Raw genomic sequence first — 17,567 nt, 5'->3', positions numbered from 1 at the left:
CTGTCATCTGCTCAATGCTCATCACTGCAACCTTTTATGTGATGGGAATAGATCTAAATACTTAAACTTCTCACGATCTGATAATCCCGATAGCTTTAATAGTAAAAACGTATAATAACTGTAATAGTAAAAGTTTTCGAGAGAGTTCCACATGTAATGCAAGATATTTCACATGCAAGCATGCCAGCCAATCACAGCAGTGGGCGTTTACACTGAAGTCTCTCAGCAGCCAATCACAGCAGAGGGCGTTTACACTGAAGTCTCACAGCAGCCAATCACAGCAGTGGGCGTTTACACTGAAGTCTCACAGCAGCCAATCACAGCAGTGGACGTTTACACTGAAGTCTCACAGCAGCCAATCACAGCAGTGGGCGTTTACACTGAAGTCTCACAGCAGACACGCCCCTTCAAACAGAGCGTTCAAATCAGAGGCTAAAATCAGGCTAGGAAATAGGCCTTTTATTTCTAAATTATAACGAATTTTGATTTAAAAATCATACTAACATTATAAGGGCACCCCAGGAAACATTATAAAATAATAAAAATAATCCATGCAATGGGACCTTTAAGCGAGGACAGTACAGTAGTCACGGTTCTTCTGACTCCTGAAGTTAAACGGCCTGGGGTGGATGTGGAAAGTTGAAATATTATATTGAGTGAAATCCTCTGGATTCGATGATCACACAGGACTGATCGCATGGATTAACTTAAAATACTCCGTCATTCATGGTCACTTGATAAGAGGAAGATATCATTCAGCCATGCAAATTATAAAATGCTCAAGTATTGCTGAACAATAAATCTAAAATAAAATTGAAATCGCTAAGGCTAAGAGATTATGAAAGTGCTGTGATTTGTGGATGACTGATAAGCGCGAGTCTGGAGGAACAGGCATTTAATTAATTTATTAATTCTCAGTTTTGAGAAACGTAGCCTGCGTGTGTTGTGTTGTTGTGTTAATAATAACTAAAGTACCTAATTATGTTACATGTTTATTTTGTACTAAAACTAGCGAGTTAGTTACTTATGGATTTAAAAGTACCGTTGTATCAGTGCTGCGTGAGCTCTCTCTCTCTCTCACAAACACAGATGTGCGCACAGAGAGAGAAGATAATTGTAAAATGAAAATTGACACGTTTAAATTTTGTTCTTGCTTGTGTTTTTTTTTTTTCTGTCAAAATGTCAGAAAGAAAATTTGTATTATACATCTGTTTTTAAAATTCGTTAAATGATGGACATTTTACTGTCAACATTTATTTCTGAAGACAGACCTGAGAAATAGGCTACAAGGACAGCATCTGGCCTTGTAGTGTCAGCATTGCGTGCAGCATTAACGTATTTGTATGTCTCTAAATGTCCATTTCTATCCACAAAACTTGTCAGAAGTCATGGTTTAACCCTTCAAGGTCTAAGGGGTTTTAAGTCCGCCTGGCACTATGTTAATATTGTGGCTTCTGGAAGGGTCAATTTTCATAGCAGAGTGAAGAAAGTCATATTTCTGGATTCTATAGACTCTCAGCTACAAGGTGGATGCAGTGTCAATACACTTCTTGAGACACTTGTATGTGTTCTGATGTGATATATCACCAAAAAAATACAAAAACGGAAGTTTGAATGTTTTGTTTTTTATTATATAAAAAGAGTGAACCATAATGAATAAGGGATTTTACATCAAATATTGATTCCTCAAAGGCTTTAGAACACCTGTAATAAAAGTCGGTGAAAAAATATAAAGAAACAAAAAAACTATTTACATTTATGTGGCTGTAGTCACCATAAGTTGTTTTTTTTTGTTGTTTTTTTTTGGAAAAACAGAATATTCAATTCAAAATCGTTGAGAAACATCGTTGAGAAAATGAAGCAGTATCCTTCTGTTCACAAAAAGAGAGAAAAAAAAAAACACCATGAGAGTGAATTGCGGGAACAGCGATCAGGCAGACTTGTGTTCTCTCCTCTCCAAGTTTGATGTCAGCAGTGAACAGTAAAGTTAAGTTGATATGCATCTCTCTCTAGTCTCTGTCTGTCTAACCCAGCTGGGCAGTGTATCTTCTGGTCTTTCTGTGTCCTGCTTGCTAACGCCGGCCACTTCCAGGGGTGTGTTCTTTGACTTTGTACCTGACGAAAAAAAGTGAGAGTGAAATACAACTATTTAATACGTTTGATATACGACAAAGGGCAACGGTGTGTTTATAAACTGCAGCTCGGAAAAAATATCCGCGCCGCGCGTTCATATGCGCGTGCACGAAATGAAACGCGCCCTTTCCAGCAACACATCTGTGGGGACCAGTACAGTATATGGGCGTGATGGCACTCCTCATTATGGGTGCACATACTTTTAAAGGTCCCGTTCTTCGTGATCCCATGTTTCAAACTTTAGTTAGTGTGTAATGTTGTTGTTAGAGTATAAATAATATCTGTAAAATTATAAAGCTCAAAGTTCAATGCCAAGCGAGATATTTTATTTAACAGAAGTCGACTACATCGAACGGCCCGTTTGGACTACATCCCTCTACTTCCTTCTTTAATGACGTCATTAAAACCGTTTTTTGACTAACCTCCGCCCACAGGAATGCTCCCTCAACTCTACCGAAATTCGTTTATGTACTTGCGCACTTCTAATAACTTACTGTGTTTACTCAGCTCTTACAGTGATTTTCTGAAGTAAAACTGACGCTTCATCTTTTGTGTGATGTACAATAAACTTTATTAAACTCATCAGTACATGTTTGATCATCGTTCAGACAGCAGACTTGTAGGCTATTAATAAATAATGGATACATAGCCTACAAGCAGATGACAAATACGTTATAATAACCGTAATTAAACTACTAAACTATACCCGTTTCATCTCTATAGGCTACAGCACTCTGACTCTGTAGGCATTATTGTCCGACTCGAAAGGAACACCGTTACTGAGAGTTTCTGATATTATCATCATTCCGTGAGATGAAATTGTCCTGAGAGACTGAGCGCGAGCTCATGAAGCTCCGCCCCCTGTGTCGTCCAGCAGCAGCTCATTTGCATTTAAAGGGCGCACACTAAAACAGCGCGTTTTTCTGAGCCCCAAAAAATGACAATTTAAACATGCTGTAAAAAATGATCTGTTGGGTATTTTGAGCTCAAACTTCACATACACACTCTGGGGACATCAGAGACTTATTTTACATCTTGTGAAAAGGGGCATAATACGGGACCTTTAAAACAAGACAATGATTATCCAGTCTCCAAGTCAGTTTAGTTACAACTCTGCAATAAAGCAAGATGGAAAGCAATGTATTGACACTGACTACTGATTTATAGGCTATATTGCATTTAAAATGTTGATTGGCTGGACATAGGCCTACTGGTCAATATGGATGCACAACCCTCAGTAAAAAATTAACCATCAAGTATCAAGTATTGTTTTTATCATTTAAACACAGTGACATGCTATGGCAAGACATTTTAGCTTTTATTCATTCACATTTTTGATATGAATAATTAAATTTGCACTATTTAAAATGTGAATCCTTGATATTAAGAATGTACTTTTCCTAGTAACAATGTCTATTTCTGATATAAGGAATTACATTTTCATTAGTCCTAGTTAAAGGAGGGATGTAGTGGGAGCACTGGGGTGTCAGGTGTGACTGTGTAGCAATGGCAAATGGTTTTGGCTCACAGTAAGACGGCCCCTTAACAGAATTTTGCTTAGGGCCCCAGGGAGGTCGGGATCGGCTCTGACTGTAAGCACTGGTGTTTTGTGTTCATTTTGTATTAGGGCTGCACGTTTTCAAGTTTTTCATTAACCGTTAACCGAGGCCCTTAGCGGTTAATATGTTGAAAGCGCTGAAATGTTTTGTTTTTTAAATCAAGTGATCAAAGTGCTCGTTGCCGCTGCGATCGAGAAGGGTCTTGTAAAACGTGCTGAGGTATTATTAATTTGTGGCCACGAAACAATTCACCAAAAAAAAGGAATAAAAAGCTGTACGAGAATAGTCGGCCTTCACTGAAGAGCTATCTTCACAGGTAAGAAAAACAGTTTAATAATTATTATTAATTCGTGGCCACGAAATAATTCACCTGAATATTCACCAATTCACAAAAATAGGTCTTTAGCATTCACTAATAGTATCAAACTGTTTTTGGCCACGTTGTAATTCGTTAAATCAAAATGAGGGAGGGAATTAGTTCAACGTGTCCACGATTTATTAAAACAAGGGAACAAATAAGTCGTCGTAACAACTAATTATTTAGATCAGTGGACAGGGCGCAAGAACAAACAGAGAGAGAGAGAGCCCCGGCCGCGTGCGCGCACTCTCACCGCCTTCAAACAACACGAGCGCTGTATTGCTCTCTCTCCCTCGCGCATATCAACACAATAGTAAAAGGTCGGAAGACCGATTGTGTTTTATAGATTAGTAGTTTGTTCATATAAAGTGTTTGATTAGCAAGTACATGTTTAGGAAATGCATAATACAAATTGTATGGGTTAATGTAACGGTAAACGGACTCTGCAGGTAAAACTGTTGTGATGAAACTGCGCATGCGCGGGGTAAAACTGCTGGGGTAAAGCTGTGGCTCTGCGGCTCTGCAGACAGATATTATTGTGCTGCGATCAGTGGCGCGGATACTATGTTTCTGGCTCGCGCACAGCCTTCACTCTCGGACGCGCGCTTTCTTTGACCGCTTCATATTAGAAAACTGGTCTAGCGGTCTCTGGTGGTGCAAAAATGTATTACAACTAAATTCAATGCACGCCATTGACGCCACTTAACCGAGCAAAATGTTTCACTCGGTTACGCAATTTTTAACGGTTAATCGGTTAATCAGTTAACCATGTACACCCCTATTTTGTATTATTTATCAAAAATGAATTTATTACGTTTGATTCATGTCATGCACTTCTCTAAAAACTGTAAAATAAACAAAAAAATGGCAGTATTGGTTAGGTCTCATTTGTGTAGTGTCAGCCAATAGCATTCCAGTTCAGGCTGTGAAGGGGCGTGTAATAGTCAAGTCAAGTATATTTGTATAGCGCTTTTCACAATACAGATTGTATCAAAGCAGCTTCACAGTATTAAATTAAAATAATACAACAAGGTTTGTTTCTAGTGGAATTTATTGATTGATAAAATATAATTAAATATCCCCAAAATATCCCCAACAGAGTAAGCCAAAGGCAACAGTGGCAAGGAACCGAAAAACTCCATCAAGTGACCTAATGGTGTCCTAAAACTCCATCAGGTGACTTAATGGAGAAAAAAAAAAAACCTTGGGAGAACCCAGGCTCAGTCGGGGGCCAGTTCTCCTCTGGCGTTTATGAACTAGAGACCGGATTTAACTGTAAGATTAAAAGTATTATACGAATGCCTGGCTGAAGAGATGCGACTTTAATATAGTTTTAAACTGGGAGAGCGAGTCTGAGCAAGGCTGAGCTATTCCAGAGTTTTGGAGCTAAATGTGAAAATGATCTCCCTCCTTTGGTTGATCTGGATATCCTAGGTATGACCAAAAGCCTCGAATTTAGTGATCTTAAAGAGCGCAATGGATTGTAGGGTGATAGAAGATCCGTTAAATAGACTGGAGCTAAGCCGTTTAGGGCTTTATAAGTCAGTAGCAATACCTTGTAATTAATACGGAACTTTATAGGTAACCAATGTAGTGATGTTAAAATTGGTGTTATATGATCATATTTTCTTGATCTAGTAAGAACTCTAGCGGCGGCATTTTGGACTAACTGTAGCTTGTTTATTGAGGATGCAGGACAACCAGCTAATAAAGCATTACAGTAATCTAGTCTCGAGGTCATGAATGCATGAACTAGCTTTTCTGCATCAGAAACTGATAGCATATTACGTAGCTTAGCAATGTTTCTAAGGTGGAAAAAGGCTGTTTTTGTAACATATGAAATATGATTTTCAAAAGACAGGTTGCAATCTAGTATAACACCCAGGTCTTCTACTGTAGAGGATAAAGTAACAGGACATCCTACTATGTTAAAGTTGTATTGTGAGAGGTTTTGTGGGTGGTTTTTTGAACCGATAAGTAGTACCTCTGTCTTGTCTGGATTTAATAAAAGAAAATTACGCATCATCCAGTCTTTTATATCTTTAACACACTCTGTCAATTTGGATAATTTAGCATTTTCATCCGGCCGTGATGAAATATAATTGAGTGTCATCAGCATAACAATGGAAACTAATTCCATGTTTCCTTATAATATTTCCAAGTGGCAGCATATATACTGAGAATAACAGAGGGCCTAACACAGATCCTTGCGGCACTCCATAGTTTACTGGAGTTATGATCGATTTTTCTCCATTCAAATAGACAAAATGGTATCGGTCAGATAAGTATGATCTGAACCAGCTTAATGCTTGTCCTTGAACATCAGTATAATTTTGTAGTCGATCTAAGAGTATTGTGTGATCTATAGTATCGAACGCAGCACTAAGATCAAGTAAAACTAGTATTGAGATACAGCCTTGGTCAGAAGCTAAAAGTAAATCATTTGTGATTTTAACGAGCGCAGTTTCTGTGCTATGATGCGGTCTGAATGCTGACTGAAACTTTTCATAGGTGTCATTTTCTTGCAAGAAAGAGCCAAGTTGGGCGGACACAACTTTTTCTAATATTTTAGACATAAATGGAAGATTTGAAATGGGTCTATAATTTGCTAGGTTATTATGATCTAATTGTGGTTTCTTAATGAGTGGTTTTATAACTGCCAATTTAAATGTTCTTGGAACATGACCTAAAGATAAAGATGAGTTAATAATATTGAGGAGATAATACTTAATACCGGGAGAGTACCGGGTAGGTCGGTCATTAGCATGCGAGTCAATCTCATTCAGCAATCGGCAGAAAGCGGATGCAAAACTGTATAAATGCATAGGCACATACGATTGTTTATATATTCATATTTAACATAGAACATAACTCAACGTTTAACATAATCCCAGATTTATGATGATTTTGACTTATTTTATCAATTTAATAAGTAAATGAGAAACATTTTAATAAAGCCAAATAATTTTTTTTTTGTCAAGTAAATTTACGTTTGTTGACTTAAGACATAACACATAAGACACTCTTTTTCGCCCCCTGCTGGTGTATTTATGTAATATGAAGAAATTGTCAGTGAACAAATCAATGAACGATTCATTTTGGTGAACGAACTGAAAATGAACGAATCTCTGGAAAGAATCCAAATTTCCACCACTACTACACACATTCAACCATCACGGTTCGGCACAGTTAGCCAAGTGTGCTGAGAGTTCAGGGTTTGTAATTGTGCTGTGCCGTACCAGGCTCAAGTGGAAACACAACTGGAACCTTTTCCAAAAGTGGAAAAGCAGCTTTTAACAAACACATAAAGATGAACTACTTACCGTGATCTCAGACTGCGGTGATGTGGTTTCTCCGCTGAATGGCTCTTCAAGTGTAGGTTCAGGTGAGTTTTAAAAGAGAAACTGTTTCCACACTGATCACACGTGTGCGACTTCCCTCCGGTGTGGATCCTCTCATGTCTTTTTAGATTAGCTGACAGACTGAATCTCTTGTCACAGTGTGAACACTTGTAAGGTTTTTCTCCAGTGTGGATCATCTCATGTCTTTTCAGATTTGCTGACACACTGAATCTCTTGTCACAGTGTGAACACTTATAAGATTTTTCTCCAGTGTGGATCCTCTCATGTTTTTTCAGATCTCCTGACCGACTGAATCTCTTGTCACAGTCTGAACACTTGAAAGGTTTTTCTCCAGAGTGGATCCTCTCATGTCTTTTCAGAGCTGATGCCACACTGAATCTCTTGTCACAGTGTGAACACTTATAAGGTTTTTCTCCAGTGTGGTTCATCTCATGGGTTTTCAGATGCGCTGGCTGATTGAATCTCTCGTCACAGTGTGAACACTTGTAAGGTTTTTCTCCAGTGTGGATCCTCTCATGTGTTTTCAGATTTGCTGACACACTGAATCTCTTGTCACAGTGTGAACACTTGTAAGGTTTTTCTCCAGTGTGGATCCTCTCATGGCTTTTCAGATGCGCTGGCTGATTGAATCTCTTGTCACAGTGTGAACACATGTAAGGTTTTTCTCCAGTGTGAATTCTCTGGTGCAGTTTTAAATGTATCCTTGTAATAAAAGTCTTCCCACACTCAAAGCACATGTACTCTCTCACACCAGTGTGTATTTTCTCATGTTTATGTAAATTTTGAAACCCTGAAAAACTCTTTCCACACACAGAACATGAATGTGGCTTCTCCTTCATATGAACTGTCAGGTGTGACTTCAGGTGTGATGCACAGAGAAATGTTTTTCCACATTGATCACATCTAAATGGCTTCTCTCCGGTGTGGATCCTCATGTGAACATTAAGGTGTGAAGAATGACTGAAACTTTTCCCACACTGATCACATGAGAACGGCTTCTCTCCAGTGTGAACTCTCATGTGAGCATCACGATTTTGTTTGGTTGTGTAACTCTTTCCACACTGAGTGCAGGTGAAAGATTTCTTGTCTTTTCTTTTCTTTAAAAATGTCTGTTTAGTCTTTGAGCGACTCAAAGGTTTTTCTCCAGGTTTGTCATGATGTTCCTCCTCCACTTCACTCAGTTCTTCACTCTCCTCGCTCTCTTCCATCGGGTCTGATATGACAGAAAAACTATTATTGTAAAATTTTCGAAATAATCAAAATAGTTCAAAGAGAGAAATATGGAGTGAATGAAGATTAAAATTATCTCAGATGTAACAGACAACTGCAATAAAATATTACAATAATTTCTATATTTTTTATTAATTAATTATACATCCCTGAAACTTTCCCTGAATGAGCTACACTGATCTTCCAGTTATATTTTTAAAACATTATAGGCACAAATCCCATGTTTCTGTAGTGAGAACTATTAAATATGTTTGATCAATGACACAATTATCTAACATGATATGAACATTAAAATACACAATACTGACATATTTTAACACCAACTTTTAGACATTTAATTATGTTAAAAACTACTAAAATGTTTTAATTAAGGGCCGTTCACACTGAACTTCTCCTTCCGTTGACTTTACATGCATGTGAAAGTGGGACACAAAAAACACAAGCTCAAGTGAATTTCACTGCGAGAAAGAACATACCGGTACATGTTTTGCAGTAAAGCAGAGGAGATTGTAAATTTGTATTATATTTTGAAATGATGATTATGTGTTATACATGTTAGTAAAAATACACACACACACACAAAAAAAACTTCCGTTACTGACCATTTGTTCAAAAATAAACTTTTGCAGCCATGTCACAGTTTAACTGTTTATTTAAAAGTGATAATGTGCTTGAATGTTTCTAACATGAATGTTCTTCAGCATCATGAAAAGGATCTCCGGCTAGTTTGACAACTTAGCCTTATTGGGTTAGAGATACCATTTGCGCCACAAACGTGATATAATAACACACAATGTTTTCGTTTAGCGAGATATTTTAAAATAAAGTTTTTACCTGTAAGTCGCCATTGTTGTTTTTACCCATTGCATTCTGGGCCGTGACGTAGACTGGTCTCCCAGTGCCGCTACAAACACAAGGCGCGTAAACACTAACGTTATCAAGCTAAAGTATTACCTCAATTAGCGAGCAAAATGTCAGCCGTTCACCCTTTGCAGTTCGAGCCTGAACGTGTCGTAAATACGGAGGAAGGTTCACATGATGATAGTCATCTCGTAGCCGTAGGTGAGGAGGAGAAGGAGGAGAGAGTAGGGCACACGCATTGGTGTGGCTGTGGCAATTGTTTACCAATTCTTACTGAAAGGTAGAGTGTTTGCTGTAAGGAACTCCACTTCATATCAGCAGCAGTCCAGGGTAAGGTAGCTAGGGTAGCTATTAGGGGTGAAACGGTACATGTATTCGTATTGAACCGAAACGGTACGGGCGTCACGGTTCGGTGCATGAATATACACGTATAAAAATAAATAAAACTTGCGTGCAAATTAATGTAATGTAATGAGGAACTACTGTTAGATACGTGGGTTCTTTAGGGCTATAATAAACGGGCTGCGATGTCAAGATTGCAGTGCTGGGATATGTCGTGTGTGTGTGTGAGAGAGAGAGGCGCGGGCGCGATCGAACAGTGGAAACATAAAAACATACTCCGTCATTTTGTTCATACAGGACATCATTCAAACTGCAAAGAGTTTGCTTATATGTGTGTACACTCGCAATAAAACACAACATTGTGCTTTTGTCAAACTGTAAACTCTTGTCAAACTGTAACCTACAACTGTCACCCAACCAAAATCTCTCTCTCTCACACACACACCGTTTAAAAGCAAGGTGGCATTTTAGCTTTCTAGGTGGGTCCGATGATGAACTGTAGAAGAGTGTGTCGAACTGCCCGAGAACGCTTGCCTCTGATTTGTTCTTTTTAGTTTAGCGCTCAGGACCGTTGCGCGTCATCAACAATCGACGGCCCATAGTACAAAAAAGCTGAAAAAGGTAGTGATCGCGCTTTTTAATTTTTCTTAATCATGAAAGTGTTTCAGGTATTTTTAACCACGCGCTTTACTTAGGAGTATTGACATCATATCTAGACCAATTTTGCAAACTAGCCGGAGATCATTTGAATGAATGAAGAATAAACACCAACCTCTTTGTTCTTCAGGATCTTCAGTGTGTTTCATTCTGCAGGGTTCTGGATCACTCGTGTTCTCACTGTCCTCTTTAATAAACTCAGTCTTTGCAGATTTCAGCTCTTCCTGATGCTCTGATGCTCGTCTTCACTTGTAGCTGATGGGAATTTACAGCATTTATTGGGGAATTGCAGTGGGAGGAGCTTCACTGATGATGTGATTGCTGTGGGAGGAGCTTCACTGATGATGAATTACAGTGGGAGGAGTTGATCTGCCAAAATAAAACATATATAAGTTACTGAGTTGGTTTAATTAAATTCTTCCAAATATAAATAATGGTAAGAAAAACAGTTGAAAGCATAAACAGAAATAAACATAGGCTACTGTTAGATTGAATTAACAATGCCAAACCCAGCGCTGAGGGAGAAAAGGTATCTCTCAAGTTTATTAGCATCTTTGTCTCAGAAGATATAGCAAAAATATGAGGGGAGTTACAGTGAGTTAACCAATAAGATAGTGTATACCTTACATCATATATTAATATGATACACTGAATAACAAGGCCATATGGTCAGTTTCTGGCAATCCTACCACATGTAGGCCTACATTTGTAGCCTGGAGGACCCTTATACTGTGTTCATAGTAGAGAGAATAGGAGACAGTGCCTTACAGAACAAATAAATCCCTCTGTTATACGCTTTTGCTGAGACTACCATACTAGAATTTATTAAAGCTACATAGTGTAGGCAACAAATCCCCTCAGTCCGTTGACACCAATGAAATGAGCTTTAAGTGACAATTTACAGGAGATCTGAAGACATCAGCATAATAAATGAGGTGAAAACAGGAACTATTGTCATGAAATATAGAGTGTTTTCAGCAGATCTGTTAATATTGATGAGCCTCAGACTATCAACACTCATTCAACAAGCCATTCAGGATCATCAGCAGATCATCTCACTTTATTCTGAGTGTTTGCTGTTAGAAACACATTATTTGAGTCAGGATACATGATAAAAGCCTGTAAAACTGCTCTATTGAAAGATATCTCACAGTGTAACATAAATCATCAATAATAAAACAAAATAATTAAATAACCTCTCTTTATGAACCTCTTCATGTAAATAACTACAACACCATAATATGTGAATCTAAATATAGTTTGACTTTATAATAACTATTAATTGCAATAAAGTAATTCCATCATTAACATGTTAGCCTACATATTCGTTTGTACAGAAACTGACAATGGTCATAAAACTCAAAAAAATAAAGAAAATGTAACGTTTCCTGTGACAAACTTAATTCATATTTATCTATATTACCATGATTTGATATTTCCCACGTTCATTACTCATACAGGGGCAATATAAAGTGTCTACATCAATTTTAATAAGTAAATGTAATCTGCCAAAGATAAATGTCGACAAAGAAATAAAGGTAAACATGAAAACGGCAACAGCAACACTTGGGATCGATTCCTATCAATTCCACTCACAGATATCAAACATTAAAGGGGGGGGGGTGAAATGCTATTTCATGCATACTGAGTTTTTTACACTGTTAAAGAGTTGGATTCCCATGCTAAACATGGACAAAGTTTCAAAAACTAAATTGTACGTTTGAAGGAGTATTTCTGTGCCAAAAATTGTCCTTCCGGTTTGTCACAAGTTTCGGAAAGTTTTTTTCGAGTATGGGTCTTCGTGACGTCAGCTGGGGCGGAATTTCCTTATATGGGTCCTAAGGGCACTTCTCCGCGGGCGCGCGCGCACTCGTAGACCAGACAGAGAGAGAAGAGAGCGAAAGCAGTACCTCATCAAAGCGCTCTGCTCAGCTTTTGGAAGTCAATGTCACCAAAGAAGTGGGTTTTTGGTTGCCAGGGCAAGACAACCCTGCACAGATTCCTAAAGAACCCAGCGTTAAGGGACCAGTGGATGTAGTTTGTTTTTTCAGAGACTGTTTGTTCCCTGCATTTCGACGATGATTGTTTTATAAACAAAGCCCAGATCGACGGATTTGCAGATCGTCTAATGCTTAAGGATGGAGCAGTCACAATGATAAAGGTTCACGGTCGCAGGCGGTGAGTAAAACTGTTGAACAAATGTCTCTGTGTGTTGTTAGCTCGGCGCGTTAGCACAGCTTTAGCTTCGCCCACACTGCCCGCCTCCAGCCGCTCGTTTTTTCCGGAAAGACTCGGTACAGCCTATCTTTCTTTTATAAATATAATAAAACTAAATACTTTTTGGAGATATGAAGGATGCAATACTACTCTATAGGTACTCATGATTAACAGGAGATTGAGTGAAAATGAGCATTCCCCCCCCCCCCCCCCCCCCCCCCCAAATGAGCATTTCACCCCCCCTTACTAAAGGTGAAAGGAACTTTTTCAAGTGAAGCACAAAATAGTCAGAATAAGCAGAGGAGGATCACCTCCATCCAGTCTGAAAAGTGTTTTGGCCTGTAAAGTCCGGCTCAGTTTATTCTGTAGCGTCCTAAGACAAATAGTGAAGGCATGTCGGGGTAGATTAGCACCTGTAGAATTTCCTTTTGTTGAAACCCCAGATAAAAGTAGAAAGCTTCTATTATGTTTAGATCCATGAGGCAGTTCGACATTTCCTTACTAAAGAAAAAACACTGAAATAAAAATACTTCTACAAAAGACTGTATTCTCGTAACTTTTACAAGCTACTAATTACATCTTCAACTGCGTAATTAGATTACTGTACTATTTTTAAAGAGTAATTCTTTATTTTACTTTTAGAATAAAAAGTAATTAAATTACAGTAATTAATTAATTAGTTGATTAGTATAAATTATGCTGATAGATCATATCCTGTATTGTATTTGAATGACTATTTAATATTACCTCTAAACTTTGACTAGGCTTGGCATATTAATTGTTTTAGGAACCTCAAATAGGTTATATTTTAATTAAATAATAAAATATGTAGACCTAGACCAAAAAACTAGTTGAGGATAAATTCGATAAAATTGGGCAATTCCAGCGTTATGGACGTGACATTTGCAGTCAAAACTTGAAATATGAATTCTCAGAAAATGCATTTAATACCAATATATTGAAACGTCTGTTTATATCATACTCCCTTAATAAAGGAGTCAAGACATTAGAAAAATATCAGTCTACACATGCGTTTTATATTTAATATGAGAGAAATACACATGTGACGTGACACAAAAAATCTTTAACTTTTAGGTGGCAAAATATTTTTTAGTAATTCTATGAATTACACTGCGCAAATAATAATAGTAATATACCCACCGGATGAAGAAGGGTCGGCCTCCACAGAACATAAAATATTCTTTTTATATTATTTTTTGTGTTAGCTTTTATGAGGAAAAAAACAATGTTATGGGCGTGACAGTTCTCCGTTACGGTCATGACCGCTCTGAGAGCGACTTTAAAACTTTCACAGAGACCTCAAACAGAAAGCACAAAGCCTTTCTTTAAAGTGAATTTCGTTTTTTTATTAATTGTATCTGAATTTTAATCAATGTTTCATCAATCAATTGCCTGGATTTAAGTAAATATAGTAGAAAATAGATAATCATGACACGGAGGCGCCGGAGAGTGAACTGGACTCTCGTCTCATAAATGAACCAAAACTCAGCGTAAGGTACTTGCCTCATAGACCTGAGAAATATATAGAAAGCTTGAAATGTCTACTTTTAAACAGAACAATTCAAAACGAAAGAAAACAGACTGCTCTCTACTTAATCCGTATGAAATGTACATTTCTCTCTGGCGCGTTCACTACTGCGAAGATCGCGAGTCAGCATCGTTCTTCATCTTTGCAGTTGACACAGAAAACACTTGTTTATTAATAAACAATTAAAATGTCTCCTTGCTATATTTGACATATTCATAATCATTACTTTTGCTGGTTCTTTGTGACAGCTTTTAGATGCTTTATTGGCAGCGCCACCCACATGTTGAACGTGTCACCACCGCATCAGCAGCGAAAACAAGATTTTTTTCTAATCTAAAATCAAAAATCGTGATACGAACCGAATCGTAGGTTTGGTCTATCGTTACAGCCCTAGTAAGATGAGAAAGCAGGAGTTTATGGTTGTAAAAAAACAATGGCTATCTGGACATCTTTGCCAAGTGTAACCCAGGTTGAAATCTGGTAATATATTATTAGTTCTGCTGCCCCTTTAAGAAGTGATCTCATGCCACCCCAGTCATGTGACTGTGCTTGGCCAATCGCGCAGTAGAGCACAAGTTTAATTAGGCTGCAGCTTCTTCCTCATTCAGAGGTGTGGGGAAGCTGATCGGCAGCTGTGGACAGGTTTGTGTTCAACAAACAATTCACTCTTTTGCTTGATTTATTCTTTTAAGTTAAACACATCATTGTAACTTTTAGAATAACTTAGTGGCTGCAGGGGATTGTCACCGTCACCAGATTGCCATATGTTTACTTAGAGGAACTGGTGAGTACTCTGAATGAATGAACTATATGCTGAAAGCTAACATATTAGCCAAATATTCACCAACTGGTTTTGATTAATTTTATGCTTTTGTGACATTTGCATTTGTGGGTTACAAATATATTTGTTTTCAGTAAGTGTGTTTATATGTAGTAAGGAAATCTGATTATAGTACTGTTGAATTTATTTGAACTTTGTGCAGCCAATACAACTTTAACATTGTACTGTTTATTGTGTTGTCATGCCCTTAATGTTTATTATTTGTAGTTTGTACATTTGATTCATTTTGTAATAATTTAGAATTGTGTGCACATGAAAATGATATCTGAGTGTGGAATGAGCTGATGCTTAGTTTCAACTTAGCCCTGTTATTTACTGGTCCTGTTGTTGTACTACAGGCCAGGTTTTTTCTCTCTGTCTGGAGACGAATGATGGCGAGCCGAATTTCTATTGCTGGGAGCCTACCATCAAGTCAAGTCAAGTTTATTTATATAGCGCTTTTCACAACATAGGTTGTATCAAAGCAGCTTCACAGTAATAAATTAGAACAATACATCAATGTTTGTTTCTAGTGGAACGTCTACGTTTGGTAATGCTGATCAATAGTATCGTTGATTGATTAATTAAATTAAATATCCCCAAATATCCCCAACTGAGCAAGCCAAAGGCAACAGTGGCAAGGAACCGAAAAACTCCATCAGGTGACCTAATGGAGAAAAAAAAAACCTTGGGAGAACCAGGGCTCAGTCGGGGGCCAGTTCTCCTCTGGCGTTTATGAACTAGAGGTCGGATTTAACTGTAGGATTAAAAGTATTATATGAATGCCTGGCTGAAGAGATGCGTCTTTAATCTAGTTTTAAACTGGGAGAGCGAGTCTGAGCAACGAACAGTATCCGGAAGACTATTCCAGAGTTTTGGTGCTAAATGTGAAAATGCTCTCCCTCCTTTGGTGGACCTAGATATCCTAGGTATGACCAAAAGCCTCGAATTTAGTGACCTTAAAGAGCGCGATGGATTATAGGGCGATAGAAGATCCGTTAAATAGACTGGAGCTAAGCCGTTTAGGGCTTTATAAGTCAGTAGCAATACCTTGTAATTAATACGGGACTTTATAGGTAACCAATGTAGGGATGATAAAATCGGTGTTATATGATCATATTTTCTTGATCTAGTTTATTTAAAAAGTTTATTTAACTCTTTTTGTTCTATAGTTGTAAAGCACTGTAATTGTTCTTGCGGGGTGATGCCATCCGTGTAGCATCCACTGAATAGCCATCCTACTGGTCTGGTAGGAAGGTTGTCCACAGCCTGTCCCCCACACACTTCTCCATAGACTAGTGCTTCAACCCCACATACACATCCTTCACATGATGAACAATAACTTATGGACTTATCACTACAAACTTCCATAAAACCCTTGTGGGTTGTCGCGCTGGTCTTGTATACCATCTATTGCTGGGACAGTTCTTTTTCTTTTTGGGTTTTGTGTGTGTGTGTATTTGCTGTAATTTATATTAGTATATACTTGAACAACAACTACCAAGTGCACTTAACTACAAACCGGTTCAACTGCAGTCTGTAAATATTTTGGGATTCTTTTCTTTTTCTTTCCTTTCATTATTTCTATTTGTAAATATTTTGTTTAATTATTTTGCAATATATGGTACCTGCACCAAATTTAAACTTATGTTTCTGTGTTGTTACTGACCACCAGCTCCTGTAGACGAATTTAGACTTCTGTTATTTTACTAGCCTAAGACATATTAATATCGGTTAACCGTCTCAAACACCCGTTACACAAGCGCAAACCAGAAGTAGGCTAATCAATAAATTATCGGGGAGGGTCATGCCTTTTTTCACAATCATTTTGGAGGGTCATAGAAAAAATTATTGCTGGCGAAGGGAGGGTCATGTATTTTTTTTACTACAGATCTCAAAACTCCTCCGGTAGCCCCTTAAATAAAAAACGAACAGTCCCTAAGTTAAAAAAAAAAGTAAGTAGGAATTAGGAAATTATGTGAGAAGTGAGATCAAAATTACCTTGCTTGCTGCTTTCCGCCATTTCACCTCAGTGCGAGAAAAAAATGCATCGCTTCTTCTGTACGGAAAACGAGCAATTTTAATTGGTCGTCAATTCACTGTGAGTCTGTGTATCGTAGCAACGAGCACAAGACTGTGCTGTGATGAATCCAGTGGGAAAATAGATCTTGTGTATTGTTTATGTCACGGGGTGACAAACAGCCCCGGAACAATTCCCCTCTGGAGAATTGTTCCCGTTGGGACGTCTTCAGCGCAACACCGTCCCCGGACCTGTATGAGTGTTTGTCGTCATGACAACTAAACGGCAGATTGGTGACAGGTGTAAGGACTTCACGCTGAGTGTTTGATTGAGACCACTCCCGCTTCTTGACAGGATAAAAACACACAAGGAAGAGAAGGCTGGTGGTGCTGTGTGGTGTTGCGCTGTTCTTCTGCCCCGTTGATCTGGATTGTTCTTCCCCCTGATTGTTGGTGGCTT

General features: G+C 38.1%; 2 protein-coding genes across 2 annotated transcripts in view; one reads left to right on the top strand and one right to left on the bottom strand.

Annotated features, from left to right (window-relative positions):
* LOC307163360 (uncharacterized protein) overlaps positions 1-17,567 on the top strand; it is a 77,965-nt gene that overhangs the window by 12,368 nt on the left and 48,030 nt on the right. The gene's annotated exons all lie outside the window — the stretch shown is intronic.
* The window catches only part of LOC307163122 (uncharacterized protein), a 46,210-nt gene continuing 30,448 nt past the window's right edge, over positions 1,806-17,567 (bottom strand). The window contains exons 2-3 of the mRNA XM_079879012.1: positions 7,374-8,625; positions 1,806-2,115 (exon numbers count right to left, since the gene is read on the bottom strand). Of these exons, the coding sequence (XP_079735138.1) occupies positions 2,073-2,115; positions 7,374-8,620 (1,290 nt within the window). The 5' untranslated portion in view covers positions 8,621-8,625 and the 3' untranslated portion in view covers positions 1,806-2,072. The remainder of the gene's footprint in view (positions 2,116-7,373; positions 8,626-17,567) is intronic.

The sequence above is a fragment of the Squalius cephalus genome (assembly GCF_949319135.1).
Source record: "Squalius cephalus genome assembly, chromosome: 1".
NCBI lineage: Eukaryota > Metazoa > Chordata > Actinopteri > Cypriniformes > Leuciscidae > Squalius > Squalius cephalus.
This window is presented reverse-complemented; position numbering and strand designations above follow the sequence as displayed.